At 48.9% G+C, this 26,920-nt stretch overlaps 1 protein-coding gene across 2 annotated transcripts in view; it reads left to right on the top strand.

Annotated features, from left to right (window-relative positions):
- The window catches only part of LOC121916935 (nuclear receptor corepressor 1-like), a 51,276-nt gene that overhangs the window by 15,482 nt on the left and 8,874 nt on the right, over nt 1–26,920 (top strand). Inside the window, exons 9-21 of one of the 2 annotated variants that reach the window (XM_042442505.1) lie at nt 940–1,006; nt 1,886–2,058; nt 2,794–2,850; nt 4,151–4,241; nt 6,211–6,389; nt 7,067–7,121; nt 7,489–7,641; nt 15,784–15,911; nt 16,800–17,017; nt 19,129–19,191; nt 22,867–23,006; nt 24,864–24,990; nt 25,342–25,903. In XM_042442505.1, the coding sequence (XP_042298439.1) occupies nt 940–1,006; nt 1,886–2,058; nt 2,794–2,850; nt 4,151–4,241; nt 6,211–6,389; nt 7,067–7,121; nt 7,489–7,641; nt 15,784–15,911; nt 16,800–17,017; nt 19,129–19,191; nt 22,867–23,006; nt 24,864–24,990; nt 25,342–25,903 (2,013 nt within the window). The remainder of the gene's footprint in view (nt 1–939; nt 1,007–1,885; nt 2,059–2,793; nt 2,851–4,150; nt 4,242–6,210; nt 6,390–7,066; nt 7,122–7,488; nt 7,642–15,783; nt 15,912–16,799; nt 17,018–19,128; nt 19,192–22,866; nt 23,007–24,863; nt 24,991–25,341; nt 25,904–26,920) is intronic. The other variant, XM_042442506.1, reaches the window with a different exon arrangement.

Here is a 26,920-nt window from a genome sequence, read left to right as displayed (position 1 = left end):
TAAGTACTGCCCTACAGTCTAAGTACTCCCCTACAGTCTAAGTACTGCCTTACAGTCTAAGTACTACCTTACAGTCTTAAGTACTGCCCTACAGTCTAAGTACTGCCCTACAGTCTAAGTACTGCCCTACAGTCTAAGTACTGCCTTACAGTCTAAGTACTCCCCTACAGTCTAAGTACTGCCTTACAGTCTAAGTACTGCCTTACAGTCTTAAGTACTGCCCTACAGTCTAAGTACTGCCTTACAGTCTAAGTACTGCCCTACAGTCTAAGTACTGCCTTACAGTCTAAGTACTGCATTACAGTCTAAGTACTGCCTTACAGTTTAAGTACTGCCTTACACTCTGGGAGCTGTAGTCCAGAAAAGTAACTTTTCTTTTTCCAAATCCTATAATCTGAGGTTGAATGACTCTGAGAGCTGAATTCCTTGAACGCTGAAGACTTTTATTATGTGTTGGTTTCATTTATGCGCTGCCCTTTCTCCCAGAGTGGGACCGAAGGCGGCTTCCGGAAATAGTAACGCATTTGCATCATGTTTAAAACAACCCCAAATGTATAAGATCAATAAACCTTCTCCTAAACTGGCACTGGTAATGGTATATACTATTCCAGAATAGAATTTAATCAGGTTTTCTTATCAGCGGCCTGAAAGTAATTCTTCTCCAGGGCTCTGCTCCCAGGGACGGGATGGTTAGGTATTAACATTTTATTGGCACACTGCGTTTAACCTCTTGTGAAGGTTCCCGGTAAACTCCCGAAACCTCACACTCCAGGACAAGCTGTCTCTCGCTTGCGTAAATGCACCCACCCACACACCCCGCACCGTGTGTAAGTTAGGAGGATCTTTTATCCTCGTGCGAAACCTCTCAAAATGCCCAGCCGGGTCGAGCCAAAGCCGTTTCTCATCCTGCGTTTGTGTATGTGTGCTTACTTCTATCAGGAACCAAGTCATGAGGAAAAAGCTGATTCTGTTTTTCAAGCGGAGGAACCATGCGCGGAAGCAGCGGGTACGGCTACGTTCCTGTCTCTCGGTCTTAAGTTTTCGCACGAGGCCGGGTGACATTGGCACAAGATCCCTCTTTCCCTTCTTGTCTGCAGGAAAAGTAAGGGGAGTGTGGAATTGTTTCCAAGCGACAGGGATATTTATTGTGGTGCCAAGTGCTGAACGATGTGGGCAACGGAGTAAGCTGATACAAGCAGCTAGAAGCACTAGGCAACGATTGTAGCGCATGGACAGGACCTTTGCTTTGGATGCAGACGTGCGCTAAAAAAAAATAGAGATGAGCACATTAAAAGGCATCAATCTGAGCCCATAAAATCAAGACTGCTCTGCTGCTTTGCATTAATAATAGAAAGGCATAATCTTAACGTCGGAAGGGACCACAAGGGCTATCTAATCCAACCCCATGCAATGCAGGAATACACAACTAAAGCCCTCCTGACGGATGGGCATCCAACCTCTGTTTAAATACCTCCAAAGAAGGAGAATCTACCACCTCCCCGTTTCTGGACACCGTTGAATAGCTCTTGCATTCAGAGAGTCCTTTCTAGTCTTTAGGTGGAGTCTCTCTTCTTGCAATTTGGGCTTGCGATAGTAGGAATGGCTACTGTGTTATTTACATTCTGCCTTCTCCAGGCGGGTTACAGATAGTAAAGTAGATCGCGGCTAAAAGTGAACGTTGTACAAAAGTGAAAACACAGTTACACTGTCAAGAGAATTAAAAGCAATTATAAGCATGGTAAAAAAACAACAGCAACTGCAGCCTGGCTGGCAGTGGTTGTCTGGGTTTTTTACTTGGGCAGTTGCCATCTTCTTTCCATTTTGCGTTAGCCGATGGCTCTCTAAGCATTTTGCTCATGCTGCTTTTTTCCTTTTGGATGACCAGGAGCAGAAGATCTGCCAGCGTTACGACCAGCTGATGGAAGCCTGGGAGAAGAAAGTGGACCGGATTGAGAACAACCCGCGCCGCAAGGCCAAGGAGAGCAAGACCCGGGAGTACTACGAGAAGCAGTTCCCCGAGATCCGGAAGCAGAGGGAACAGCAAGAGCGTTTCCAACGGTAAAACGGCGTTCCATCCAAACTGCCTTGGTGGCGGCGGTGGCGGCGTGTGTGTGAGCGAGTGTGAGATTGAGAGAGAGACGTGGGTGTGCTATGCCAGCGGTCACGCTTTCCCCAGGCTTTTGCAGCGTTGTCAAGGGAAGGCCAGTTGGCGAAATCTACCCTCTTTCTCCAGTTCTTCCCTGCCTTCATGGCTGCTACGCCTCTGGCCTTTTCCTTCCCGACGTTGTCGGTGTTAACCTTTGCCTGCGCCGACATAGCGCACCCACCGGCCAGAACTTCCTTGAGGTGTTTCCGCAACGTCTTGCGCTAGGGAGGGGCTTTAGCTTGGCGGAAGAGCCCCTGCTTTGTAGGCAGGCGGTCTCAGGTGTGTCCCACCAGAGACCTAGCTTTTTAAAGTCAAAGGTCCAGGTAGTGGCAGGTGATAGGAAAAGACCCATTTCTGTGCTGGAGATCCTGCCGATCCAAGGAGAATAGTACTGGCCTAGCCCAGCGTTGATGCGCCCAGGCACCTCCGCAAGGTAACGTGCTTTTTTCCCCCCGTTGTTCCGCTATTCACAATGGAGTGGGATTTCTGGCAGAAAGGGGTTTTTAAACGATGAGCTCTGTCGCTCTTTGCTTCCTTGGGCCGACAAGCGGAAGCAAAGACCTTGCCTGGAAATAGTGCTCAAGACTTGGCATTTCCATTAGGAACGTCTTGGCGTGTGTGTGTGTTTTTTTTTCTCCTATCATTAGGGAGACCAGCAACAAAATGTTGCAGCGTGCAGAGCCTCCTGTCCAGGGTTCCAGCAGGTTAGTCAGCTATGCCCTTCTCAGGATACTTCCCTCCGTCCCAGTCCTCCCTTGGTTTTCTGTCCCTTGCCTCCCCATTTCGGGCGCGCTGAGCTGGCTCAGTCCGCAGCGGAACGATCGCCTCGGTTTCCCTCTCTAGGTTTTTATTTCGCCCAATGATGGGGGGAAACCACAGTGCTCCCCGTTTAGAAGAGAACACACGTCTAGTTCTAGGTTTCATTGCTCAGTAGATTCGTATCCCACTATCCTGCACCCCACTTCATTGCCAAAACAGCCCTGTGAGGTAGGTAGGGAGTGTGTGTGGTTGACTGGTCCCAGGCCACCGACGACGAAGTTTTCATTTGGTACTAAAACCAGGCTTTTCTGGTCCTTAAAAGGTACGCTTCTCCTGAAGATGGTGGCTCCATTTAGCTGGAAATGCCAAATTAGTGTGCGGTTTCTCTCATCCTGATTCTAGCTAATCTCAAGTTGCAGCTCCTGCCCACGTCTTAACGGTGGCAGCTATCCCATGTTCCTTCTGTGGTTGCGGGAAGGGACTGCTCCGTCAGGCCTAACCCAAGTTCTTGGGAATGAGAGGGAGAACGTTTCTTTGCTGGACTAGAAACCCCAGAATCCCTCACTTAGCCCAGCAACGGGGGATTCTGAGCGCTTCAGTCCAAAAGAGTAACCTATCCCATGCTCTTGGTGATGTGACTGAGTGACTGCTTAGAATAGCTTTTCCGGCCAAGCTGAGTCCCTGAACGCAAAGGCATTTAACTCACTCCCTTAAGGCAACCTTTTGAAAGAGGTACCCTCCCAATACAATGGACTCCAAGGCCCATCACACCTGGCAGTTTGCCTGGGGATTATGGGAGATGTCGATCAACCTGGTTGTCATATATAGGTTGCCATATATAACATTACTTGATTTAGAAGAGCAAGAGTTTAACTCTCTGCTTCTTTGGTGAGAAATGCTAAACGCTGGCTCTGTAAATGATCAGAACTCAAAAGAGTTACTCTTTTCTCAACCAGTCCCAGGATCCTCCAGATCGGGGCGATTTTGGGAGTTGCTGTAGTCCAAAGAAAGGGGATATTAATATGCCCCGGGTTCCAGTATCTTATGGGAGGCTGAAATATCTCTCTCCCCCATTTTCTTCAGCCAATTGTGCCTTATGTTCTCGAGAAATCCCTCCAGTCTCACAAGAGGCCAACTCTGGCAAGGCCCTGCCTTTGACCCTTTGGGATAATTTTCCCTTCCTTTCTTGAGAGCCTTTTGTTTTTCAGCCTGGACGTTGTCTTTTTCTTCTTGTAATGTCCTCAGGGTTGGTCAGAGAGGGGCCGGTCTCTCAGCCACCATCGCGCGGAGCGAGCACGAAATCTCGGAGATCATCGATGGCCTGTCGGAACAGGAGGTGAGAGAGTGGGGCGGGCGGGCTTTGCAAAGTGGACATTTGCCATGCGCCACCAGTGTGTCCAGAGGAGGGCCACCAAAACGGTGAAGGGTTGGGAAACCATGCCTTACGAGGAAAGACTTAGGGAGCTGGGGATGTTTAGCCTGGAGAAGAGACGGTTAAGAGGTGGCATGATACCCCTGTTTTAAGTATTTGCAGGGATGTCACATTGAGGATAGAGCAAGCTTGTTTTCTGCTGCTCCAGAGAATAGGACACAGTACAATGCATTCAACCCTATAGGAAAAAAGATGGCAGATTCTTCATTCTTCCCAGATGAATAAGAGAAGGTTAAGAGGTGATAGGATAGCCCTGTTTAAATATTTGAAGGGTGTCATATTGAGGAGGGAGCAAGCTTGTTTTCTGCTGCTCCAGAGAAGAGGACCCAGAGCAACAGATGCAAGGTACAGGTCTGGAAACCATGCCTTATGAGGAAAGACATAGGCATCTAGGTATGTTTAGCCTGGAGAAGAGATGGTTTAAGAGGTAATATGAGGATAGCCCTATTTAAGTATTTGAAGGGGTGTCACATTGAGGGTGGAGCAAACTTGTTTTCTGCTGCTCCAGAGAAGAGGACCCAGAGCAATGGATGCAAGGTACAGGTCTGGAAACCATGCCTTATGAGGAAAGACGTAGGCATCTAGGTATGTTTAGCCTGGAGAAGAGATGGCTTAAGAGGTGATATGATGATAGCCCTGTTTAAGTATTTGAAGGGGTGTCACATTGAGGGTGGAGCAAACTTGTTTTCTGCTGCTCCAGAGAATAGGACACAGAGAATGGATGCAAGCGCCAGGAAAAGAGATTCCTCCTCAACATTAGGAGGAACCGTTAGGTCTGGAAAACATGAAGCCCTATGAGGAAAGACTAAGGGATCTGGGTAGGTTTAGCCTGGAGAAGAGATGGTTAAGAGGTGATATGATAGCCGTGTTTAAATACTTGAAGTGATGTCATATTGAAGAGGGAGCAAGCTTGTTTTCTGCTGCTCCAGAGAATAGGGGACAATGGAGCAATGGATGCAAGCTCCAGGAAAAGAGATTCCTCCTCAACGTTAGGAGGAACCTTTCGGTCTGGAAACCATGAAGTCCTATGAGGAAAGACTAAGGGATCTGGGTATGTTTAGCCTGGAAAAGAGACAGTTAAGAGGTGGTATGATACCCCTGTTTTAAATATTTGAAGCGGTGTCACATTGAGGATGGAGCAAGCTTGTTTTCTGCTGCTCCAGAGAATAGGACCCAATGGAGCAATGGATGCAAACTATAGGGCTTCTGTTTCTCCATCCCTTTGCAGCATGTTCTTCTGTCTTGCTCAGGATGGCATGCTGAAAGAAAGCACAAAAGTCTCCCTTTTGGACTACAGTTCCCAAAATCTCCCTCTTGGCTGGAGGATTTTGAGGGTTGTGATCCAAAAAAAAGAGAGACTTTCCCAAACTCCCTTTTTAAAATTCCTAGAACAGCTTGGCAAGGCAGAGAGCGGAGGCAAATTCCAATCCAGCCATTCCCAGTCCCGCCTGCTGTTCGCTCGGCATTGCCCTCGGTTTCCGGAAACGCCGCCAGAATTGCTTGTGGGTTTTCTTCAGGGCCCAGATCGTATGCCTTGCCTGGGTACAGCATGTTTTTCCCCCCTGTCTTGATGTACGTTTTAAAATAGCCTTGGCAAGGACCTTAAACATTTATTTTTTTGCAGTGGAGTGTAGCTTTCTGTGAAAGAGCGCCACCGCTGCGCCGTTCGCCGGGTAGAAAGCCGGCGTTGCCAAATGGAGCGGCTCCCTTTTCCGTACCCTTGTTGAACGAACGCCTGACTTGTAACCATGGAAAGCAAAGCCTCTTCTTTCCTTTTTAAATATGACTCTTTTGGCCCTGGGTGAGCCAAACTCACTCCCCGACGGCGCCACTAATAGGATGCGCGCATGTGTCTTCTCTCCCTGCCTTGTAGAATAACGAGAAACAAATGCGCCAGCTGTCCGTCATTCCTCCGATGATGTTCGACGCGGAGCAGAGGCGGGTCAAGTTCATCAACATGAATGGGCTGATGGAGGACCCCATGAAGGTCCACAAGGACAGGCAGTTCATGAACGTCTGGACGGACCACGAGAAGGAGATCTTTAAAGAAAAGTAATTATTATTATTATTATTATTATTATTATTATTATTATTATTATTGGTATTTTGCACATTGCAGTAGAATTATCTGTCGCAGGTCCATAGCTTTAACTTCGTAATGTCAGAGGAGGCACTGTCAGTTGGGATGCGCAGCTAGACTTCTTCTAATCGGAAGGATTTGTCGTTGTCGATCGCTGTCAAATTGACTTTGACTGACGCAAGAGCGGCATCCAAGTCACCTTGGTGCCAACAGCCCTGCTCAGGGCTTGCAAATTCAGGGCAGCCACAGCTTCCTTAATGGAGTCTCTCCATCTCAAATGTAGGCTTCCTCTTGTCCTGCCACTTTCTGCATTCCCTCTTTTCTAGTGAGTCACATCTTCTCATGCCGTTTCGAAAGTACGACGGCCTCGGCTTAGTCATCTTGGCTGCCGGCGGAGATCAGACTCGGCTTGCTCTCAGGCTGTTTATTTTTCTATTTGGCAGTGCGTCGTATCCTTCGAATCCTTCTCCAGCGCCCCATTGCCAATGAGTTTATTTGATTCCTTTCGGCGTCCCTTATTGCACAGCGACACATTAAAAAATCCAAAGTGACTATGGCAAGGAGTATCCTGTCGGGCCTAACTAGATTTCGGCTGTCTGAATGGGCCGGCCGTTGGAAACTTAACCTTTCCCTCTTTGCGTTTGCACAGGTTTGTCCAGCATCCAAAGAACTTTGGCCTCATTGCTTCGTATTTAGAAAGAAAGGTAAGAAGATACACTTTTCTTGTCCCTTTTGGAAGGGGAGCTCTTCCTTTCCCCCTATATTTCAACAGCAACATGTCTTACATAGCAGTTTATTTATATCCATCCTCTTCCTCCAAACCAAGACTCTTGTCAGGCAACTTAAACATTTTGACAATTGCAATAGAGTCAAAACATACCTGAGGTCATTGCCAAAGAGAATGCAACCATCAATACCATTAAAACAGTTTAAGATACACCATTAAGGATAATAAAAGCCGTCTTAAGAACGGTGCCGTTTAAAACGGGACAGCGTCCCTTTATAAGTTCATCTTCAAAAACACATTTCGTTCTCCAAAGTCTTACTTTCAACGCATTGTTTCTCTTTAAGAACGTGCCGGACTGTGTCTTGTATTACTACTTGACCAAGAAAAACGAACACTACAAGGCCCTGGTGCGTAGGAACTACGGCAAACGGCGAGGGAGGAACCAGGTGCGTTGCGTTGAGTGTTACGACCCGATGGTTTTCTCACGACTGAAAAAGGCAATTTTAAAATTATTATCTTTCTTGTGAAAACATTAAAACAAACTCTGTGTTTCATGTGCAAAGTGTTGTCGGCCGCGGTTGCATAAATTCTCTGCTCCCTTCCCTGGCTTTTCCTTTATCTAGGACCCAGAGTGGTTTTTTAGAATTGGGAGATGCGTCTTATGCGCACATGTGTATTTTCGTCGATCCGGTGATATCTGTTGGTATATTAGTATATGGCATAACTCTTTGCGGCCTTTTCTAGCTTGTCTGTTCCCCTCGTTCTTAGCTTTGGCCATCTTGGCCGCATTCTGATCTCGGTTGGCCACATGCGCATGGTTTTCACCACTGAGTTGTTGGGGGCCGTATATGACTTGAGAAAGGGCCTTGGGAGAATACGCCACATTGTTGTATTCTTACTCCTTTGCAAATGGCTTTCCTACCATTGTATGTCTTTGAACTTGTCTTTTTAGCGCTGTTAGTACAGTCAGTCCTTGGTATCCACGATTCCCTCGTCCACCGATTCAACCATCCATGGCTTGAACATATTTATTTGAATTCCACAAAGCAAACCTCGGTGTTGCCCTTGTATGCGAGGGTCGCCATTTTACTGCGCCATTGTATCGAATGGGACTCGCGCAACCATGGATACTGGTATCCATGGCAGGTCCTGGAACCAAACCCCAGTGGATACCAAGGGCCCACTTTAAACAACAACAACCTGTTGCATTTAATGGGACTTGAGCATCCATAGATTTTGGGATCCGCAAGGGGTCCTGGAACCAAACCCCAGCGGATACCAAGGGCCCATGTTAACAACAACAACAACCCATTGCATTTAATGGGACTTGAGCATCTGTAGATTTTAGGATCCGCAAGGGGTCCTGGAACCAAACCCCAGCGGATACCAAGGGCCCACTTTAACAACAACAACAACCCATTGCATTTAATGGGACTTGAGCATCCATAGATTTTAGGATCCGCAAGGGGTCCTGGAACCAAACCCCAGCGGATACCAAGGGCTTACTGTCGATTCATTCTCTTTTAATATTGGCGGTGTGTATTTGTTTTAACTACATACGTTGTATTTGCTTTAATTTGTAAGGTGTCTGAGTTCTGGCTTCAGGAAAATGGTGGGTCAAGAATACAGATGATGATGATGACGATGACGCACAATGGTTTATAAGTCTTACATTTTACTCTCCTCAAATTCCAACAGTAAAGCATGTCTTTTTTTGTAGTGCCTTTTGTCGTGGATATTGCGTCTCAGGGTGTTGTTGTTAAACAGGTTTTCTAGGTGCTGTGTAACCTAGAAATGTGGGGAAAATGCACCCCTCTGGGTGATGTTGGTCTGCAGCTCCCATTGCCCAGTGTGGCCAGTGGTGAGGGATGATGGAAGTAGCAGTCCAACCACAGCCGATGGCTTTTGGCGCCAGTTTCTCCTGCATTCATTGGTATTACTAAAAGGAAAAAGCGTAGCCAGGAGTGGATTTTTGCTTGGAAGAACCCTTGACTTCTCATTCAGCGTCGGTGCTCCGAACACATTTTGGGGTCCAGAACCATCACATTGTTAAGGGTATGTGTTTTGTAGCTGGACTCTAGTGGGTAGGTCTTCCTGGCTTTGTAAAGTACACTCGTCCCTCCACATTCGCTGGGGTTAGGGGCACAGGACCGCCGTGAATGTGGAAAAACTGCAAAAACACAACTTTTTGACCTGAGAAAACACCTTTCTAGGGATCTCTGGGTCCTCCAGGGCAACTCTGTGGTCAATATCTGCCAGACATTGACCATAGACTTGCGCCGGAGGAGCAACAAATGCCTAGTGGAACATTCTCTCTAGGTCCTTCGGTGCGGCTTTTGCTTAAAGTTGACCACAGAGTTTCACTGGAGGACCTTGATATTCCTAGAGAGAACATATTAATACAATCTGTGAATTATCAAAGCCGCAAATTTGGAGGGATGAGTGTAGTTGCATTTGGAAAATTGGAGGATTTTACCCAGTTTGCAGGTGGTTTTTAATGGTTCTGACTGGTTTTAATTTGTTACAGGGTTTAATATGTGTTTTAGACCACTGTTGTTGTTGTTTTACCGCTATACTTTTAAACTCCTTTAAATTGTTTGATTGCGTTGTCCGTCACCATGAAACGTATTCGCAAACCCTATCAAACACCACTGTAGCAATTCCGTCCCCCTTTAACTGTCACCTCTCTTTACACTTTCATAGTATTGTTTTAACTTGGTTATAGTAATATTTTTATTAATTTTATAATCTTGTTTGTGGCTTTACATTGTGCGCCATTTCTCTTTTGTTTCTCTTTTGGATTGTTGTTCTACTTTGTAAAGCGCTGTGTAAAGCCTATGGCGCTATACAATCAGGCCCGGGCGCTGTGGCGTGTGGGGGTGCGAGTGGGTTTGCATTTGCGGCTTTGCTTATTCATGTCGATTGTTCAGATGTGCTCTCTCGGAAGCTCTAGGATCCCTTCCAGTGCAACTCTATGGTCAATTAAAAGTTGCACCGAAAGCGCTAGAGATTCCTAGAGAGGATACTCTACTAGGCCTTTGTAGCTCCTCCAGCGCAGTTCTGTGGTCAGTGTCTGTCGGATGTTGGCCACAGAGTTGCACCGAAGGACCTAGAGATTCCTAGAGAGGATACTCTAATAGGCCTTTGTAGCTCCTCCAGCGCAGTTCTGTGGTCAGTGTCTGTCGGACGTTGGCCACAGAGTTGCCCCGGAGGACCTAGAGATTCCTAGAGAGGATACTCTACTAGGCCTTTGTAGCTCCTCCAGCGCAGTTCTGTGGTCAGTGTCTGTCGGACGTTGGTCACAGAGTTGCACGAAGGACCTAGAGATTCCTAGAGAGAAACTCTACAGGCCTTTGTAGCTCCACCAGCGCAGTTCTGTGGTCAGTGTGTCGGACGTTGGCCACAAGTTGCCCCGAGGACCTAGAGATCCTTAGAGAGGATCTCTACTAAGCCTTTGTAGCTCCTCCAGCGCAGTTTCTATGGGTCAGTGTCTTTTTGGACGTTGGCCATAGAGTTGCCCTGGAGGACCTAGAGATTCCTAGAGAGGATACTCTACTAGGCCTTTGTAGCTCCTCCAGCGCAGTTCTGTGGTCAGTGTCTGTCGGACGTTGGCCACAGAGTTGCACCGAAGGACCTAGAGATTCCTAGAGAGAAGACTCTACTAGGCCTTTGTAGCTCCTCCAGCGCAGTTCTAGGGTCAGTGTCTGTTGGACATTGGCCACAGAGTTGCCCTGGAGGACCTAGAGGTCCCTAGAGAGGATACCCTACTAGGCCTTTGTAGCTCCTCCAGTGCAGTTCTGTGGTCAGTGTCTGTCGGACGTTGACCACAGAGTTGCCCTGGAGGACCTAGAGGTTCCTAGAGAGAATACTCTACTAGGCCTTTGTAGCTCCTCCAGCGCAGTTCTAGGGTCAGTGTCTGTCGGACGTTGGCCACAGAGTTGTGCTGGAGGACCTAGAGATTCCTAGAGAGGTGTCCTCTCAGGTCAAAACATGGTGTTTTTGTTATTTGTGGTTTTCCCATATTCATGGGGGTCTTGTGCCCCTAACCCTAGCGAATATGGAGGGACAAATGTAATCTCTCTAGCCTGCAGAATCCTAGGATTTATAGTTTGGGGAGGTAACTAGAATTCTCTGTGCGATAGCATCTCTATCTCAATCCACTGGAACCAAACCCCAGCGGATACCAAGGGCCTTAATGTCCCTGAGATCCTTTGAAAGCTTTTTATTTCCTGCTCTAAAGGGAACCTGTTTGCAGACTTACAAAATGCAGGGATGCAAGTGGATTTTAAACAGCCCAGTTTTCCTCTCCGGAGGAAAGATTACCAACAGAAAATCCACATTAGCTGGTCCAAATAGAGAGGGATGGGAGGCCCCGGTCTACCCAGCTGAATCCGTCGGTCCGCATGTGTCTGGCGGCAGGTGGTCCAGCCCTCCGGTCTGACTAGACAGAAACGCTTGCGCTGCCACTGCTGCCGCTGTTGCTGCGAGCGCCTGCGACAGCCAATCCAGAGGACGACGACAGCGCGGAAGATTACCTTGCCTGACCCCGGCGAGATTAGAAACTCGTATGTGAGACAGGGTTACTCTCTTCCTCGCTTAGGCGGCTTAGGTGGCTGGGATGACACCGCAGGGTTTTTGCCCTTCCCCTCCCGCTCTCTTCCGGGAATCCAGACGCGGCCCTGCCGTCCTCTCCTCCGAAGGCTGGGCACCTCGGCCTCCCTCTCCCAACCTTTCTGGCTCTTCGTCTTTCCCCGTAAAGCCCCCTCCGCCGGCTTTGCTTCCCCTCCCAACCCCAGTCCCCAGCAAAGTCAGAATAGTTTTAGCAGCAGATGAGCTCCCAGGTACGTCCGCCGGCGACGCTTCCTCCGACTGAAGGTTTGTGTTTCCAGAACCGTTGTGCTTATGTCTTAATTCACTTGCTATGTGTGTGTGTGTGTTTATGGGGGGAGGCTGTGGACTTTGCACGTTCGGTTCGCCCAGATAAGCCCTCTCTAATCTTGTTACCGGTTTGATTTGGGGCCGGGGGAGAGATATCGGAGGAGGGATGTTTAAAACTAGGGCAATCGGCTGTGTCAAATTCAGACGGGTTGTCCATCATTCCCCCCCTTTAGTAAGTAACGGGATTTGGCCACATCCTAGAGGCAGGAGCAGCAAATGCTTCCCCCGCTTTTAAAAACGTTGGCACGCCTGACGTCTTGTTAAAGGAATACCCCACTAATGTCAGCGTCCAACCGCAAAACGCTCCGGAGCGCCGCCGCGAGCGGAGTTGCCCTTTTTCAATAAAAGCTTTTGAAAGGTATTCTTGTTTTTTCCCCTCTAAAAACAACATCGGGGGGGTTGCTCTCCCTCTCCTCCGCCGATCCTTTCGTAACCGAAACATCTGCCGCCGAGCAAAGGAAAGCGGGGATTGTTTGGCGCGCTTTGTTTGCCGACGATAAAACCCGCTCGGTTCTCTTTAATACCCTTTTAAGAACTGTTTGAACAGATGCATTTCAGAAAGCGTACCGCACCCGTTCGTAACGTGTTAGTTTTGGGCTTTCTCCGTCCTTCGTATCCTTTTATGATTAATTTTATTGGGGTTAACTTGAATAGTTTGGGCACTAATGAATTGCCAAGGAAGGTCAAGCTGGTCCAGTGGTTAGAGTATTGTACCAAGATGGTTCAGGCCCAGATGATCCAAAAGATTGTACAGTGGTATTAGTTCCAGGACTCCCCATGGATACCAATATCCATGGATGCTCAAGTCCTGTTATATAGAACGGCGTAGTAAAACTGTGTCCCTTATATAAAAGGGGGGGAAATCAAGGTTTGTATTTTTGGAAGCAAGCTGTGGATGATTGAATCCACGGATAAAGAGTCTGTGGATACAGAGGGCTGGCTGTATGTCCCTTTTAGGACCCTGTGAGTCTTAAGAGCCACATCGGAAGGCTTTTTTCTTGGTCTTGCCAACGTCACAAGCCTGTCTGGTGAGGACACCGGACAGAGATTACTCAGTGGCTACTCATAGCTTGTGGAACTCCCTTCCGCTGGCAGCTTTGCTCCACTGCTCTCAGTGTTCTTGAGCTCTTTGGAGGAAAGAAGAGAGAGGAACGTTACCAATGAATGATCCATTTCTTGATCATTCCTACCTCTGGACTGACGGATTGGGGTTGGATGGATCTCTTTTGGGAGTGCTTTTGAATCATAGAATCATAGAGTTGGAAGAGACCACAAGGGCCATCCAGTCCAACCCCATTCTGCCATGCAGGAAATCCAAATCAAAGCATCCCCGACAGATGGCCATCCAGCCTCCGTTTGAAGACCTCCAAGGAGGGAGACTCCACTCCCTCCTTGGAGGTCTTTTTGGCGTGTGTTCCTCCATGTCAGGGGGCTTGAAATAGATGGGATCTCTTGGGGTCCTTGCCAACTCTTATGATTCTCTGCCATGTTATGGGCATCCCACTGTTGCCCATGAAGGTCCCAAGATTGCCACCAGGCTAGATCCCTCTCTTTCTCTCCCTCTCTTGTTCTCTCTTCATTTCCTTACCAGCTGTCTTGCTGACCGAAGGGCAGAGCCAGCCCCGAACCTGTGTCCCATCCCTTCCCGCAGAAGGAAAGAACATTGTGTCTTGTCCTGGCTTGCAAGCCCAGCTCCTTTTGCTCAGTGGGCGTCTCTCTCTGGGCTTTAGTAAACACTGCCCTCCCTCGTCCCCGAATTCGTCGGGAAGAAGGACGCTTGCCAGGGCTCTTCCTCTTGGCCAGAAACCCTATCCCTCTCTTCCCAGCCCCCCCTTGGCATTACATCTAAATATTGCTTGGGATTTTAGAGAGAGCTCTGTGCCCCAGCCAAGAGCGCTGTCCTTTCGCTTGGGAAAAAGCGAGAGCTTTCCTTTCCTTTTCAAAGCGGATGCCAGCTTGAAAAATCTCAAGGGGTGGCACTCAGGTTTTTGGGGCTTCTGGACATTAGGGACTGTGGCTTCCAGTATCATGGACCAAACTGTCTGGGGCTTCTGGGAGATGGAGTCGAAAACGCCGGTGGTTTGAAAAGCACAGTTTTATACCTCTTGCATCAAAGAGGTTGGGATGAGCATGCTCAGCGGCCCCCTTCCCCTCAAAATGGTCCATTCGTGGTTGAAAGAGATCATAACTGGGATCTTAGATCCACCCAGTGAATTTCACAGCTGGGCTGGGACTTGAATACAAATCTCTCTTGCCACTCCATATTTACAGCTTTGACCTTTGCAGGTTTGATCATTTGTGGATATGATTCATATGTTCTCTCTAGGTCAGTGATGTCCAAACTCTGGCCCTCTTGGTGTTTTGGACCTCAGCCCCCTTGGCCAATGGTCTGGGATGCTGGGAGCTGAAGTCCAAAACACCTGGAGGGCCAGGGTTTGGACATCACTAGGTCCTCCAGTGCTACTCTCTGCTTGGAGAGGGAGAAGAGAAGACATGATAGCCATCTTCAAATATCCGAAGGGGTTGCAGGTTGAAGGTGGAGGTGGCTTGTGTTTTGCTGCTCCAGGCGCATGAACAGGAACCAGTGGATTCAACTAATGGAAAAGAGATTCCACCTGAATATTAGGAGGATCTCCATGATGATATGAGCTGTTCAGCGATGGAATAGATGCCCTCAAAGGGTGGAAGACGCTCCTTCTGTAGAGGCCTTCCAACATAGGTTGGATGGGTATCTTTTAGGGGTGCTTTAGTTGTGGGAGTGGGTTGGACTATAGGACTCTTCTGATCCTTTCAAGTCTATGGTTTCATGGTGTCCTTCAAGAGAAGGTCTGCCCTATCTCCTATAGCTTTCATACATTCTAGCTGTGTTGGCTTTCCCCCCAATATTGTCTTCTGGGAAACGTAATCCATTGAGGGACTTCAAGATCTGTAGCTCTGCAAATGGGTTGATGGTTTCAGTGGCTCTCAATCTTTGGCCCTCCGCATGTTCTAGATGTCAGTTCCCAGAGTCCCTGACCATTGGTGAAGCTGACTGGACCTTCTGGGCGTTGAAAGCCAAAAATACTTGTAGAATTATTGTTCTGAAATGGGTCTAGGGCTGTGTTTTGAGAAAAGACCATTAAAAACAAAAGGCAACTCCTAGCATCCACCGACCAGTATGGTAACTGGGGGTTCTGGAATCCGTAGTGCAAAACCAGTTACGTTTCCACGCACCGGTTCGGAGTCCATTCATTGCAGGTATTGTTGAGAGTCTTTTCTTTCGGTCTTGCTCTTAGTTAAAAACCTGGAAGTCCAGATTCATCTAGGTCAGCTCTTTGCTCAATGTATTAGTAGCCAGTTTCTTGGTCCCCTACGGCGAATATGACTCATCCATAGGTGAATGGCGGCTTTGTAAATAGAAAAACCCTTGCTCCGTTTGTCTGTTCGAATGGGCTTTTATGCATTGTTTGAAAATGTGTAATCCTTCCTTGCGGTGGCATCTTCGGTTGTGTTGCAGAGGGAGGACATTTAATGGGATAAACCCGCTCTCTTCCTCTTTTCCAAGCTGTTCCAAATGCTAACACCTATGTTTTGTATACCTGGCAGGGAGCGCGGAGGTGGAATAAGCCTCCTCCTACGTTTGAATGTAAAAACCTGTGCTCCTGGGTGTAGAAACCCCGGTTTGTAGCCCCGGTGTGTGATTCCGACTGCTTCCATTTCAGCAACAAATCACTCGGCCTTCCCAAGAAGAAAAAGTCGAAGAAAAAATCGAGGAGGAGAAGGCCGAGAGGACTGAGAAAAAGGAGGAAGAAAAGAGAGATGAAGAGAAAGACGAGAAAGAGGAGTCAAAGTGAGCATAACTCTCTCTCTTTTAACTTTGAATCCCCTTCGTCTCCATTAATATTAGTATGGCACAGCATCTGAAGTGGGATTTGAGCCCGGGTTTTCCTAGGACAGTGATGGTGAACCTGATGGTGAGGCCGAGTGCCCAAACTGCAACCCAAAACCCACTTATTTATTGCGAAGTGCCGTGTCCCTCTGGCTTTCTAGTAACAAACTCTGGCAAACTCTGTGCTGGGGTGGTGGCACATGTACCCACAGAAAGGGCTCTGAGTGTCACCTCTGGCACGCGTGCCATAGGTTTGCCATCACTGTTAGGCCTTGGTTCAGTTCTCTGTCCAGCGCACTTTTATCGCAGCAGTTAAAAGGATTCATTTAGAGTTGCCATCTTTAGCTTCTGATCCCCTTAAGTAGACATCCCTTTTCTAATTTTATATGTGCATGGTTCAGTTTAAATTTACATGTATTTTATCCAAAGTCGTGCCATAATACTTTGAATTATTAGGGGCATATAGTGGCCAGGTACCATCCTGGTGATGAGGAAAACTCCATTGGTTCAGTAACATAGCCAAAGGGAAGAGTCTTCCTGGAAGTTGCACTTTACACCATGGTGAGCCATGGCCCCCCAAGAATACATTTTCGGGAAGGATTCCTTTGCCTTGGCCGTTTCCGCATGCTTTTGGGACTCGCCACAGCATCCTTTATCCGCTAGTAAGATCCTTGGCTGGGAAGCAACTCCATAGATCCTCACCGCTTACAACATTAGCTCCATATTTCTCTCCGTGGGTTTTCTCTTTGCGGTGCCTGAGGGCGAGGGATTGACTCCATCCTTTTTATAGGGCAAGATCTCACCCTCTTCTTTGGTTTCCTTTTGGGTTTCCTCCCTCGCCGCCCCCAGAGAGAATATCAAAGAGAAGGACAAGATCGAAGCTGTCCCTGAGGAACCTGAGGAACGGGAACAGGTCGCTCCCCGGGGCCGAAAGACCGCCAACAGCCAAGGCCGCCGGAAGGGGCGCATCACCAGGTCGATGACGAATGAAGCGGCGGCTGCTAACGCCGCGGCGGCTGCGGCCACGGAAGAGCCACCCCCTCCGCTGCCTCCGCCACCGGAGCCCTGTAAGTTGGCCTCTGAACTATATACACACTGTAGCTCCCGCCTCGCCAGTGGCAAAATGCGAATGGCCTTAGTTGAGTGCGTTTTATGGCTCAGGGAGACCGGAACCTCAAACTCCAGGATCCCATTCACAACAAACTTGTAAGGTAGATCAAACAGAGACAGAATATGTGTAATGCGCTTAGGGTCACTCACTAAATTCCATAACTTGGTGCAGGAGGAGAATCCAAATCTCCTGTCTTCCTACCCTTCAGAATAATAAGACAGGCCAAGGAGATGGAGAGAGGTGTCAGGGCCTAAGATCATGTAGTTATGTCTCAGAGGAGACCAAGAACCCAGATATCTCAGATCTGAAATACAACAAACCTGTGAGGTAGAACAAAGAGAGGGACGGCGCCACAAGGCCAGAGTCTCTCAATGGCTTCCATACTTCAAAGTATGAGACAAAACCCCAAATCTCCCAGATCCCTGGTCTAGCCACCCGAAATGCCGCACCACGCTTGCTCTTCCCAATGCTTTCTGCCTAAGGAAATAGAGCCACAAAGATAACAATGAAGATAAATACTTTCAATGCTCACTTACTTATTTCTGCCTGCCTGCCCCCAGTTCTGCGAATGCCATTTCTGGACCGATAGTGTATGAATCCTTTCTTTTTTGTCGCTGAAGACCGGCCGCCCTAGTTTTAGACCGGGAAGCAAATAGAAACGAAGACGAAATGATGTGATGCATTTCTGTGCTCAGAAATGTGGTGGAAAAATTAAAAATACCACTCCGTTCAGGACAGGATAAGAAGCCCAGTGTTCTCCAGATGTATTGGACTGCATTTCCCATTATTCTGTGGCTGCGCCAAGTGGAAATGATGGCAGTTGTAGTCCAAAACAGGGAAGGGGCTGCAAGTTGGTGAAAGATGGCTTCCAAGGGGGGCAACCTTCCTTGCGCTAAGGCTAACCTTGATTTTAGATGTTCAACTGGAATTGTTTTGCCTTAGTAAGAAACTCAGGTGGTGCAAGTATCAGGAGGAATGCATCCAAAATGCATTTTGCAAATGCAGTTCCTTGGCTTCCTAACCCCCAGCTTTGGTCATGGAGACGCAGCCCAAAATTCGCACACAGCCCCAAAGTTCACAGGCGGAGGTTGTGCCAGTTGCGTCTGCTCTTTTTCTTTCTGCTTTTCCATGCCAGCATTCTCTGAAGATGCCAGCCACAGATGCTGGCGAAACGTCAGGAAGAAACACTTCTAGGACATGGCCACAGAGCCCCCCAAACCCACAAAAAATCATATATGCCTTTACAGCGGACTCTTGTTATCCGCTGGGGTTTGGTTCCAGGAACCCTCGCGAATAACAAAATCCGTGTTATGCACAAGTCCCATTAAATGCAATGCCATAGCAAAGTGGTGTCCCTGATATAAAATGGAAACAAGGTTTGAGACTTGAAATTTATACTTTCTTGGAATATTTTCAAGCCGTGGATGCTTGAATCCGTGTATAAAAAATCAGTGTATAAGGAAGTCCAACTGTATTTCTTATCCCCTGACCCTAATGCATCCTTCCACATCCCTGCGGCCTATAATGTCGCATGTAATCCCCAAATGCTGTCAGGACATGGGAATAAGTTGCCCAATATGTGATGTGAGCTGTGCACTCTTAGGTCTCTTTTCGACTACACGGTTGTTGCTATTGCTGCTATTCCGCTCCAGGCCTCAAAGGGGGCTGTTGCCGGAGAACTTTCCGGAAGATTGCGCCCCGCGGTGTGTTTTGACGTGCGCTCGGGGCTTACAAGGGGAGTGCGTGCGCCAAAGAAATTAGGATTTTTGGCCTCTTCATCCAAACAGTCATTTAAAAAAAACGCTGCCCTCTTAGCTCTGGGTCTGCGCACTTCCGAGCATCTCTCTCAATCTCTCGCTCTCTTTCTCCCTCCTCCTCCTCTCGCTTCTTGCGTCCCTCCGTTTTTTGACATAATAAAACCTGACTGTCTCCCGCTGCCAATGGGCATCTTTCCCAACTGTCCTGAGCAGGCCTTAATGTAAACAGATTAATAGATTACGCGGAAAGCGCGCGTCTCGGCTCTTTGGCCACCTGACAGGGTTCCCTCTCTCTTTCTCCTTGTTTCAGCTTCTGCGGAGCCAGTGGAAACGTCCCGCTGGACTGAAGAAGAAATGGAAGTTGCAAAGAAAGGTAAGAGCTTTCCACCCGCGGCCCTCCTTTGCTGGAGGAAAACCCAGTGCCAATGTATGTTAGTAGCGCTGGGGTAGACAGATCAGTTTGACTAGCACCGCGTCATGTTTGCTCGCGAGGACTCAGACGCCAGAGCTTTTTCTTTATGTCCCGGGTTCAATTCCTGCCAAAGACCCTGGGATGGGCTGCCTTGAAAGGTGTTGGCCACTTTTTCTTCGGAGGTCTTTGAGCGGCGCTTGGATGACTGTTCCTCAGGAGTGTTTTAGTCATGTATTTCTGTGGTGTCTTCCAAGTTTGTGGTTCCGTAGCGTCCTTCGGGATAAGATCTACCCTGAAGCTTTCTATGGCTTTTCTATGCTTGCCTTTCCCCCAAAAGCACACTGGGAATCGACGTTCAGTAAGGGATGCTGACGGTCTGCCTTGGAAACGCGTAGCTCTGTAAATGGGAGCATGGTTTCGTAGTGGTGGAACCTCATTCTGGGCCTCTTGAGAGTCTGGAATGACTGTTTTTGAAACTATGGCCTGTTACAGACTGCCAAAATAAAGCTGTTTCAGGTCTCTTTGGAGGTATGCTATTTAAATGACGCATGGGTCCTAAGAGTCCGGAGGTCGCGCCAAAGCCACACTCCATTCCTAAGCACCAGAGTGCAGCTTTTGGTGCAGCTTCCAGATTCTCAGGGTGCATGCATCATTTAAACAGCATACCCCCAAAGAGACCCGAAGCAGCTTTATTTTGCCAGTCTGGAACAGGCCAATGTAGGTCTGTGTTTTGCTTGAGCTGAGAAGAGACCCCTTTCCCACCCAAAAATGACAACTCCCAGCATCTCTGTGTCTCTGTATTTCTCTGATTCTAGCGTGCCTCTTCTTTGTAAAGATCCTATGGGCTACTTGCACCCATTGCTAGGATAGGGAAAGTGCAGGTTCATGTGAGGGCCCCCAAGGACCATTTTACGGCCCCTGAGTCCCCAGTGAATTTCATGGCTTAGTGTGGACTCAAACACCATCGGGTCTTTTCACGCTACACAATTTTAGAGTGCGATTCTTCCACTTCATCTGCCCGTGGGATCTGGGTATTGTAGTTTACGGAGCAGCATTCTCAGCCAGAGCGCTCTAGTTTCTCCACAAACCCCAGGATCGCATAGGATTTTTTTTACCAGGGCTGTTAAAGTGGAATCGGAGTGCTACAATTATATGGTGTGAAAGGGCCCAAAGACTGGGTCCAGCACTTGCAAGGGTTGGAGTTGTGCGACCACCGTGCAAACGTTTCCAACCGCATCTTCCAGCATTCGTCGCCCTTGGCTTTGCTGGCAAGGGCTACTGGGATTTGCAGTTGAAGTGCACATTGTTGCAGCAACCATTGCACCAGGCCTTCTCTTGAGTCATTTAATTCAAACGCTTTTAATCGCTGCATCTGTCCCTTGTTCACCTAGGAGAATGTTTTGTTCCTCCCCAAATGTTAGTCATCCGGATACCGGTTTGCTAAACGGGGGGGAGAGCTGGTTAATTTTTTAAAACCACATCGCAGGCTTCCAATGTGTGTGTTTGTTCAGCTTGACCTTCCCAGTGCCATGAGAGGCCAGAGTCCAGTTCACCACCGTCTAGAAACAACATAGATTTTAAAATACACCGTTCCGGTTCTAAAAGAAAAGGGGGGAAAAGGGGGTGCCATTCCAGCTGTTTAAACAACGGGGAATGGAGAGGGATGTTTCATCGTTTGACCTTAATAGATCTGGGTCGATCTGGGGTCTTTTAGTCCTGGTTTCCCCCTTCCTTGAACCGGTTCCCCTTCAAACCGAACTCTGCAAAATGGGATTCCTGGCTCGCTCCTCGGCTTGTAAATTATCCACTACCTTTAACTGCTTCGTGCAACTAGCTGCATGCAGTATTTTCCCTCTTGCAAGCCTGGGGGAAAATGCATTTGTTAGGCTTTGAACAAGTTTTGGGGTAACGGGAAGCCTTTGACTCTTAGCAGAGGTTCTTGGGCTGCAATTCCCATTGTCCCCGGGCCAGTGATAAAAACAGATTATGGGCACTGAAGCCCAAAATATACGGCAGGCCAAAGGTGCTCTGAAGAAGAGACAACCAACTTGTGACCTTCCAGAGCTTGTTGGACTGCATCTCCTGTTACCATTAGCTGATGGGAGTTGCAGTCCAAGGATGCCTTGAGGACCGTATGTTGATCAGTCCAGATCCAAAGGGGTATCTTTAGGACCACAGGATCATTGCTGACTCGATGCTGATTCTGATGAGGAATATATCAAACACATACGATAAATCCTTCTCCCTTCCATCTTGGTTTTGCTCTTGTTCAGGGATGTAACCAGGGGGGTATCTTGGGGTCCGGACCCCCCTTTCCATTAGATACAATGAATGGTGTGTGGTGGTGGCACTTAGTCTGGACACCCCCCCTTCCAAAAATCCTGGCTACGTCGTTGTCTTGTTCTGTGGTTTTCCTGGGGGGATTTTGATCGCCTCCAGCTCTCCTTGTGCTGTTTGTTATTCCACTTATTTTTGCCCTTCTGCAAATATTGGAATCCCCTTTCCACCCGGGACACTGTGATCCCTCTTTGTTTTCTCGGTGGATCTATTTTTCCATTGCCTCCCTCGTGGGGTGCGTGTGTTGTGTGTCATGATTTCGCGGCTGATAACATAAGCACTGCGGGGTGTTGTACAAATAAAAATGTGGCAGGCCCAATGCCTTCCTCCCGGGAAGGCAAAGTCCTTTCTCTCCGATGGGGAGTTTTCCCCTTCCCTCCGCCGTTTTCCTCTCTCTGCCTGTTTCGCCGGGCTTAGCGCTGCCTGCGGCAAAGGGGGCTGGGGAGGCGGTGAGGTTAGCGGCTTTATGGCCCAGGGAGAATTAGGTTATGTCAACCAGGGAAACGGCATGATCCAGCAGATAAGCCCTCCGCCGCCTGGGGTCAGGGAGAGCCGGGTTTTATTTTATGCCTTTATTCTTAGCCCTGACACGGTTTGACCCCCGGGAAGAGAGCTGAGCTCCCCCTCGGAGCCTCAGCAGGCGCCTTGGCTTTGAGAAGTGTGGGAAATGGGGCTAATACCTGTCTTGTTGGCCGGCTCTGCCGCAAGACAAAGTCGGACGCTTGCCTTAAAAGTGTCGGATCCTGGGAGACGGCGGCAACCATTTCAAGGGGGAGGAAGCTACCTGTGCCCTGAACCCTTGGCACTGCGTTGAACTAAGAGTCATCCACTCAGCCAGGTTTTTGCACATGGGATAGCTTGGGTCCCACCTTTTCAGTGCCCTCTTTGTGCATCAGTTCCTTCCATTCCCTAAACTGTCTGGCCCACTGGCCATACATTTCCACAGCCTTTCACTCAGGAGAAAAGCTAGGGACTTGTCTGTCGCCGTGATCATTTTGGAGAGGCAGGATAGAAATAAAATACTACTACTACTACTACTATTATTATTATTATTATTATTAGTTTTGTCTGGGAGAGCTTCCCCTTCAGCTGCTTGTTCTTGAAAACTTACATCCGGCAGCCATTTTGTGCCATGCATAGCGACACATCTCAAGATGTTTCGGACTCTGGCTCTCTCGATGCCCGAGTCCATTGTGAGGCACAGAGAGTTTTTGCCCACCCGCCCGTCTTCCAATGCATGTCAAAGGAGAACATCTGATGGCGTATCTCAGCATAGCCTCTGCTTGTCTCTTTCGGCAGGTTTGGTGGAACACGGGCGCAACTGGGCCGCCATTGCCAAGATGGTGGGGACGAAGAGCGAGGCCCAGTGCAAGAACTTCTACTTCAACTACAAGAGGCGGCACAACCTCGACAGCCTCCTTCAGCAGTACAAGCAAAAGGTGAGCCCGGGACTGACCTTACGTTGGGTGTTGGAAGTGGAAATCTCTGCCTGCGGGCATCCCTTTCCAGTCAAGGGAGGTGAACCAAGGTGTACCCAGCTCAAAGAGGGACCTGAGAACCGCCATGTGCGATGCAACCTGAGGTCACAACCATACAAAGGTGTGTGGGCGGGCAGAGCCGATGATGGTTAAGGAAAGCTCCTGGGAGCATCGCTTGCAGCCAGGATATTGCAGAGAAGCTGGCGATGCCAACCCAACAGGGGCATAACTTGGAGGTAAGAAGTACAAATGCAGTGTTGCGGCCATCTTGTCTGCCAGGGCATGTGATGGCAGAAAATCCCCATTGTCTGGAGCTGTGCTCCTTCCCAGTCAAGCTATGCTCCTTCCCAGTCTGTTCCTGCTATGTACTGGGAGCAAGTTAGCATCTGGTGAGAGCTGGGAAAGATTTGAAAGGGACTCATCTCATTGAGTGTCATTTCAGGTTGTTGTGTCTTCAAGTCATTTCCAACTTGAGATGACCCTAAGGAGAACCAGCCAAAAAGCCCGTAGCAAGATTTGTTCAGAGAGGGCTTGCCTTTGCCTTCTTCTGAGGCTGAGAGAGTGGGTTTCTATGGATGAGTTGGGATTTGAACCCTGGTCTCCCAAAGTCAAAATCCAACAGGAACAAGTCACAACCACCTATTCTTCTTAGGAGCAGCTCACAATAATACATTGTTGCTGGGGAAAACCTACCCAAGTCTAGCCCTTTGCAAACATAGCGTGGGGATTTCAGTTTAAGCTCAGAGGGAACTGGAAGACCGGAGGGGAATGGCACAGGATGGTGTTGTCCATGCTACTCAGTACATATCTCACCACTGTGCAGGCATGGAAAATGCATAGACGAACAAGAAGTGGTTGTATTTGAAGGAGGCACTGTTGCACACTTTGCTTGCAAAAAGTCCTAGGTTCAGTCCCTGCCATCCTCAGTTATGCTTCCAAATACTAAGAGAGCCCCAGATTCACTTCTTGGCATCTCTGGTTAAAACAGGAGCTGGGGGTGATGGTAAAAGCACGTCTCTCTGCAAGAGGCCCTAATGCACTGCTGCCCTTCTGGGGAGCCAAGGTCAGGCTAGGTGGGCAAAGCTTCTGACCTGGCAGAGGGCATAGCCTTCTGTTCATACAGTGAAGGAGTGCTAAAAGAGAGGGAGAGAGGAAATAAAGGCTGGTCTGAGCTCCGCAGGGAGCTGGGTTCCAAGCAAGGTCATAGGTTCATGCCCATCTTGAGCTCCCAACACCTTCTTAAAGAGCTTGAGGTTAGGAGCCGGGATTATGGTCAAGAGAAGGCTCAGAACTTGGCAGGCGTTGGGCTGGGCTGCGTTTCCCAGGTCATGAAACGCAGTGACTTATGATGAGCATTTTGAAAGGGAACGGACACATACGCCGTGGCAGCATTCTGGCAAGATATACATGTCTGGAAAAGAGGAAGGGATATCCAGCCATCTGCTTTGCCATCTGGTTCTGCCCTTTCCCAAAAATGACCCATTATGTATCACAGCGGACTCAGGTTGTTTCCAAGCACAGGACTCAAGAGCGGCTTCCCCAGCCTTCAGATGTATCGGACTACAGCCCCCAGCTGTCTAGATGATGCAGGGATTTGTAGTCCAGGACATCCGGAGGGCACCAGGTTCCCAGGCATCCCTTGGCTCATTAAGGTGGTTCAGGAGGGAGACATAGATGATAGTGTCTATGAAAGGCACACATTATTATTATTATCTCATATTGTAATAAAGGGAATAAATGAGTTATGTCTACTTGGTGTTGTTTTATTGTACTTACATTTAAATTAGCTCCTAACAGCCTGGCTCCTTTCTTTCCTAGTCCTCCCGAAGGCCCCGCGAGGAGCGCGAAGTGTCCCAGAGCGAAAGCGTGGCGTCGACTGTCTCTGCGCAGGAAGACGAAGACATTGAAGCGTCCAACGAGGAGGAGAACCCAGAAGACAGTGAAGGTGATGCCAGGAATGGCTCCTTCTGAGTGTGGTGGACTACAGCTCCCATCCCTAAGCCATGCTGCCCTGGGAGATGATGGGAATGATTGTCCAAAAGAGTTGGGTAGTGCTGGGCCGGGAGCAGGCAAATTAGAAGGGCTTCACAGTGAGCATGGCTTGAGACTGGTGCAGTTCCAGAGGTGCAGAATACATCTCTGCCCCCTCAGCCCCTTCACCGTGTGCCAGGAGGTCTGCAAGGCATCAGGTCTGTCCTTGTGTGTCATGCATCCCTAAGCGGTAATCGTGCAACATCCAGTTAAAGCTGCTTAATTACCTTTCAGATGCTTACACTTGACTTCAATGCCTTTCCAGGTGCTGAAAATAGTTCAGATACCGAGAGCGCGCCATCACCTTCTCCAACCGAAGCTGCCAAGCCTATGGACGATGCCCCTACCGAGAGCAGCTCTTCCCGGGTGACCACTGAGGCGGCGGTGGAAGAGGAATCCGCTGTCAAACCGGCCCCTGACGCGTCCCCTCCCTCGGAGGCCCAGCATGTCAAGCCGGACGAAAACGGGAGCGCGGAGTTGCAGGTGAAGGAAGAGGCGACCACCGAGGTGGAGGAACCCATGGAGGTGGAGAACCGGAGCCAGTCGGGCGACACGAAACCCGTCGCCAACCTTCCTGCGAGTACCAAAGTGGAGCCGGTCGACAGCGAAGCGACGGGGCTTCCCGAAGACGTTCACGTGAAGACGGAGAACGACGCCAAAGAGAGGGATGAGGAAGGGCCGAAGGAGAAGTCTGAGCCCGAGGGGATGGACTTTGGCCTCCCTCCCCAGGCCAGCGGTGCCCAGCGGTTGGATCCCAACTCGGACAATGACTCAAGTGCCACCTGCAGCGCGGACGAAGAGGTGGATGGGGACCCCGATAGGCAACGGTGAGGGTCTACTTACTGATAGAATTAAAGGCCACCTTCTTCTCCTCCCGAAAAAGGTCAAATTTGGAGGATTTGCAGAAAAGCGGGAGCAAAGAGCTGTCGAGGAAGACTTTCTGACACACCATACATTCCAGCTTCAACAGCACTGGAGGAGCTTTGCCTCTCCTTAGGACTACGACTCCCAAAATCCCTTGCCACAGATTGTGCTGTCTAGGGCTTCTGGGAGCTGGAAGTCCAAAACATATTTAAAAACAACAACCCTAAATATTCACCCAGTTCCCAGGCTTATCCATGAGTTGATTTACAGGCCTCCCTGTTGTATCTCCTGCACCTAATTTCTGTGTCGCCAGTGGCGATCAGGCAAGTTGTTCCATAGAAGGCTGCTTTGCGCAATGGGTCTGTCATGTCCTGCGTTCAGTTTTGCAACATCAGCGGCCGCTTACTACCTCACTTCAGTGCTTTAGCAAGCCATGCCATGCTGAGCGCATGCACCGCAACCTTGCATCGCCCAGGGAACCGTCTCCAGTTCGTTCCGTCCACCTTCCTCCCTTCCATTGGCGATAAACCGAGAGAGTTGTGTGTAATGGAAAATTTCCTGTGCCCTGGGAGCGTTCCACAAGGCGGTCTTGGAGTGGGCATGAAATGTCAAAGCTATCAGGTTGCTCATTCCCAGCCCCGTTTTATTTATTTACTTGTATGGCTGCGAGGGGATTGTCCAGAGAACATTTCCCGCAGGTTTTGCAGAAATGGAACCTTTTTGTGTATGTATGTGCGTTCGAGTCGCCTGTCAACTTACGACAGACTCGTGAATTTCGTGGGGTTTTCCTAGGCAAGGAATCCTCAGCGGGGTTTTTGCCAGTTCCTTCCTCTGAAACACAGCCCATAGCTCCTGGTGTTTGTTGGCAGTCTCTCATCCAAGCACTATCCATCGCTGGCCCTGCTTAGCTTTCAAGATCGGGCAGCATCTGGTACCTTTAGGGTATCTACTGGCACACAAAGAACCGGAGTGGGCTATGC

This window comes from Sceloporus undulatus, chromosome 11 (genome assembly GCF_019175285.1).
Source record: "Sceloporus undulatus isolate JIND9_A2432 ecotype Alabama chromosome 11, SceUnd_v1.1, whole genome shotgun sequence".
NCBI classification, from domain to species: domain Eukaryota; kingdom Metazoa; phylum Chordata; class Lepidosauria; order Squamata; family Phrynosomatidae; genus Sceloporus; species Sceloporus undulatus.
Note: the sequence above shows the minus strand (reverse complement) of the source record. Positions and strands in the feature narration are given on the sequence as shown.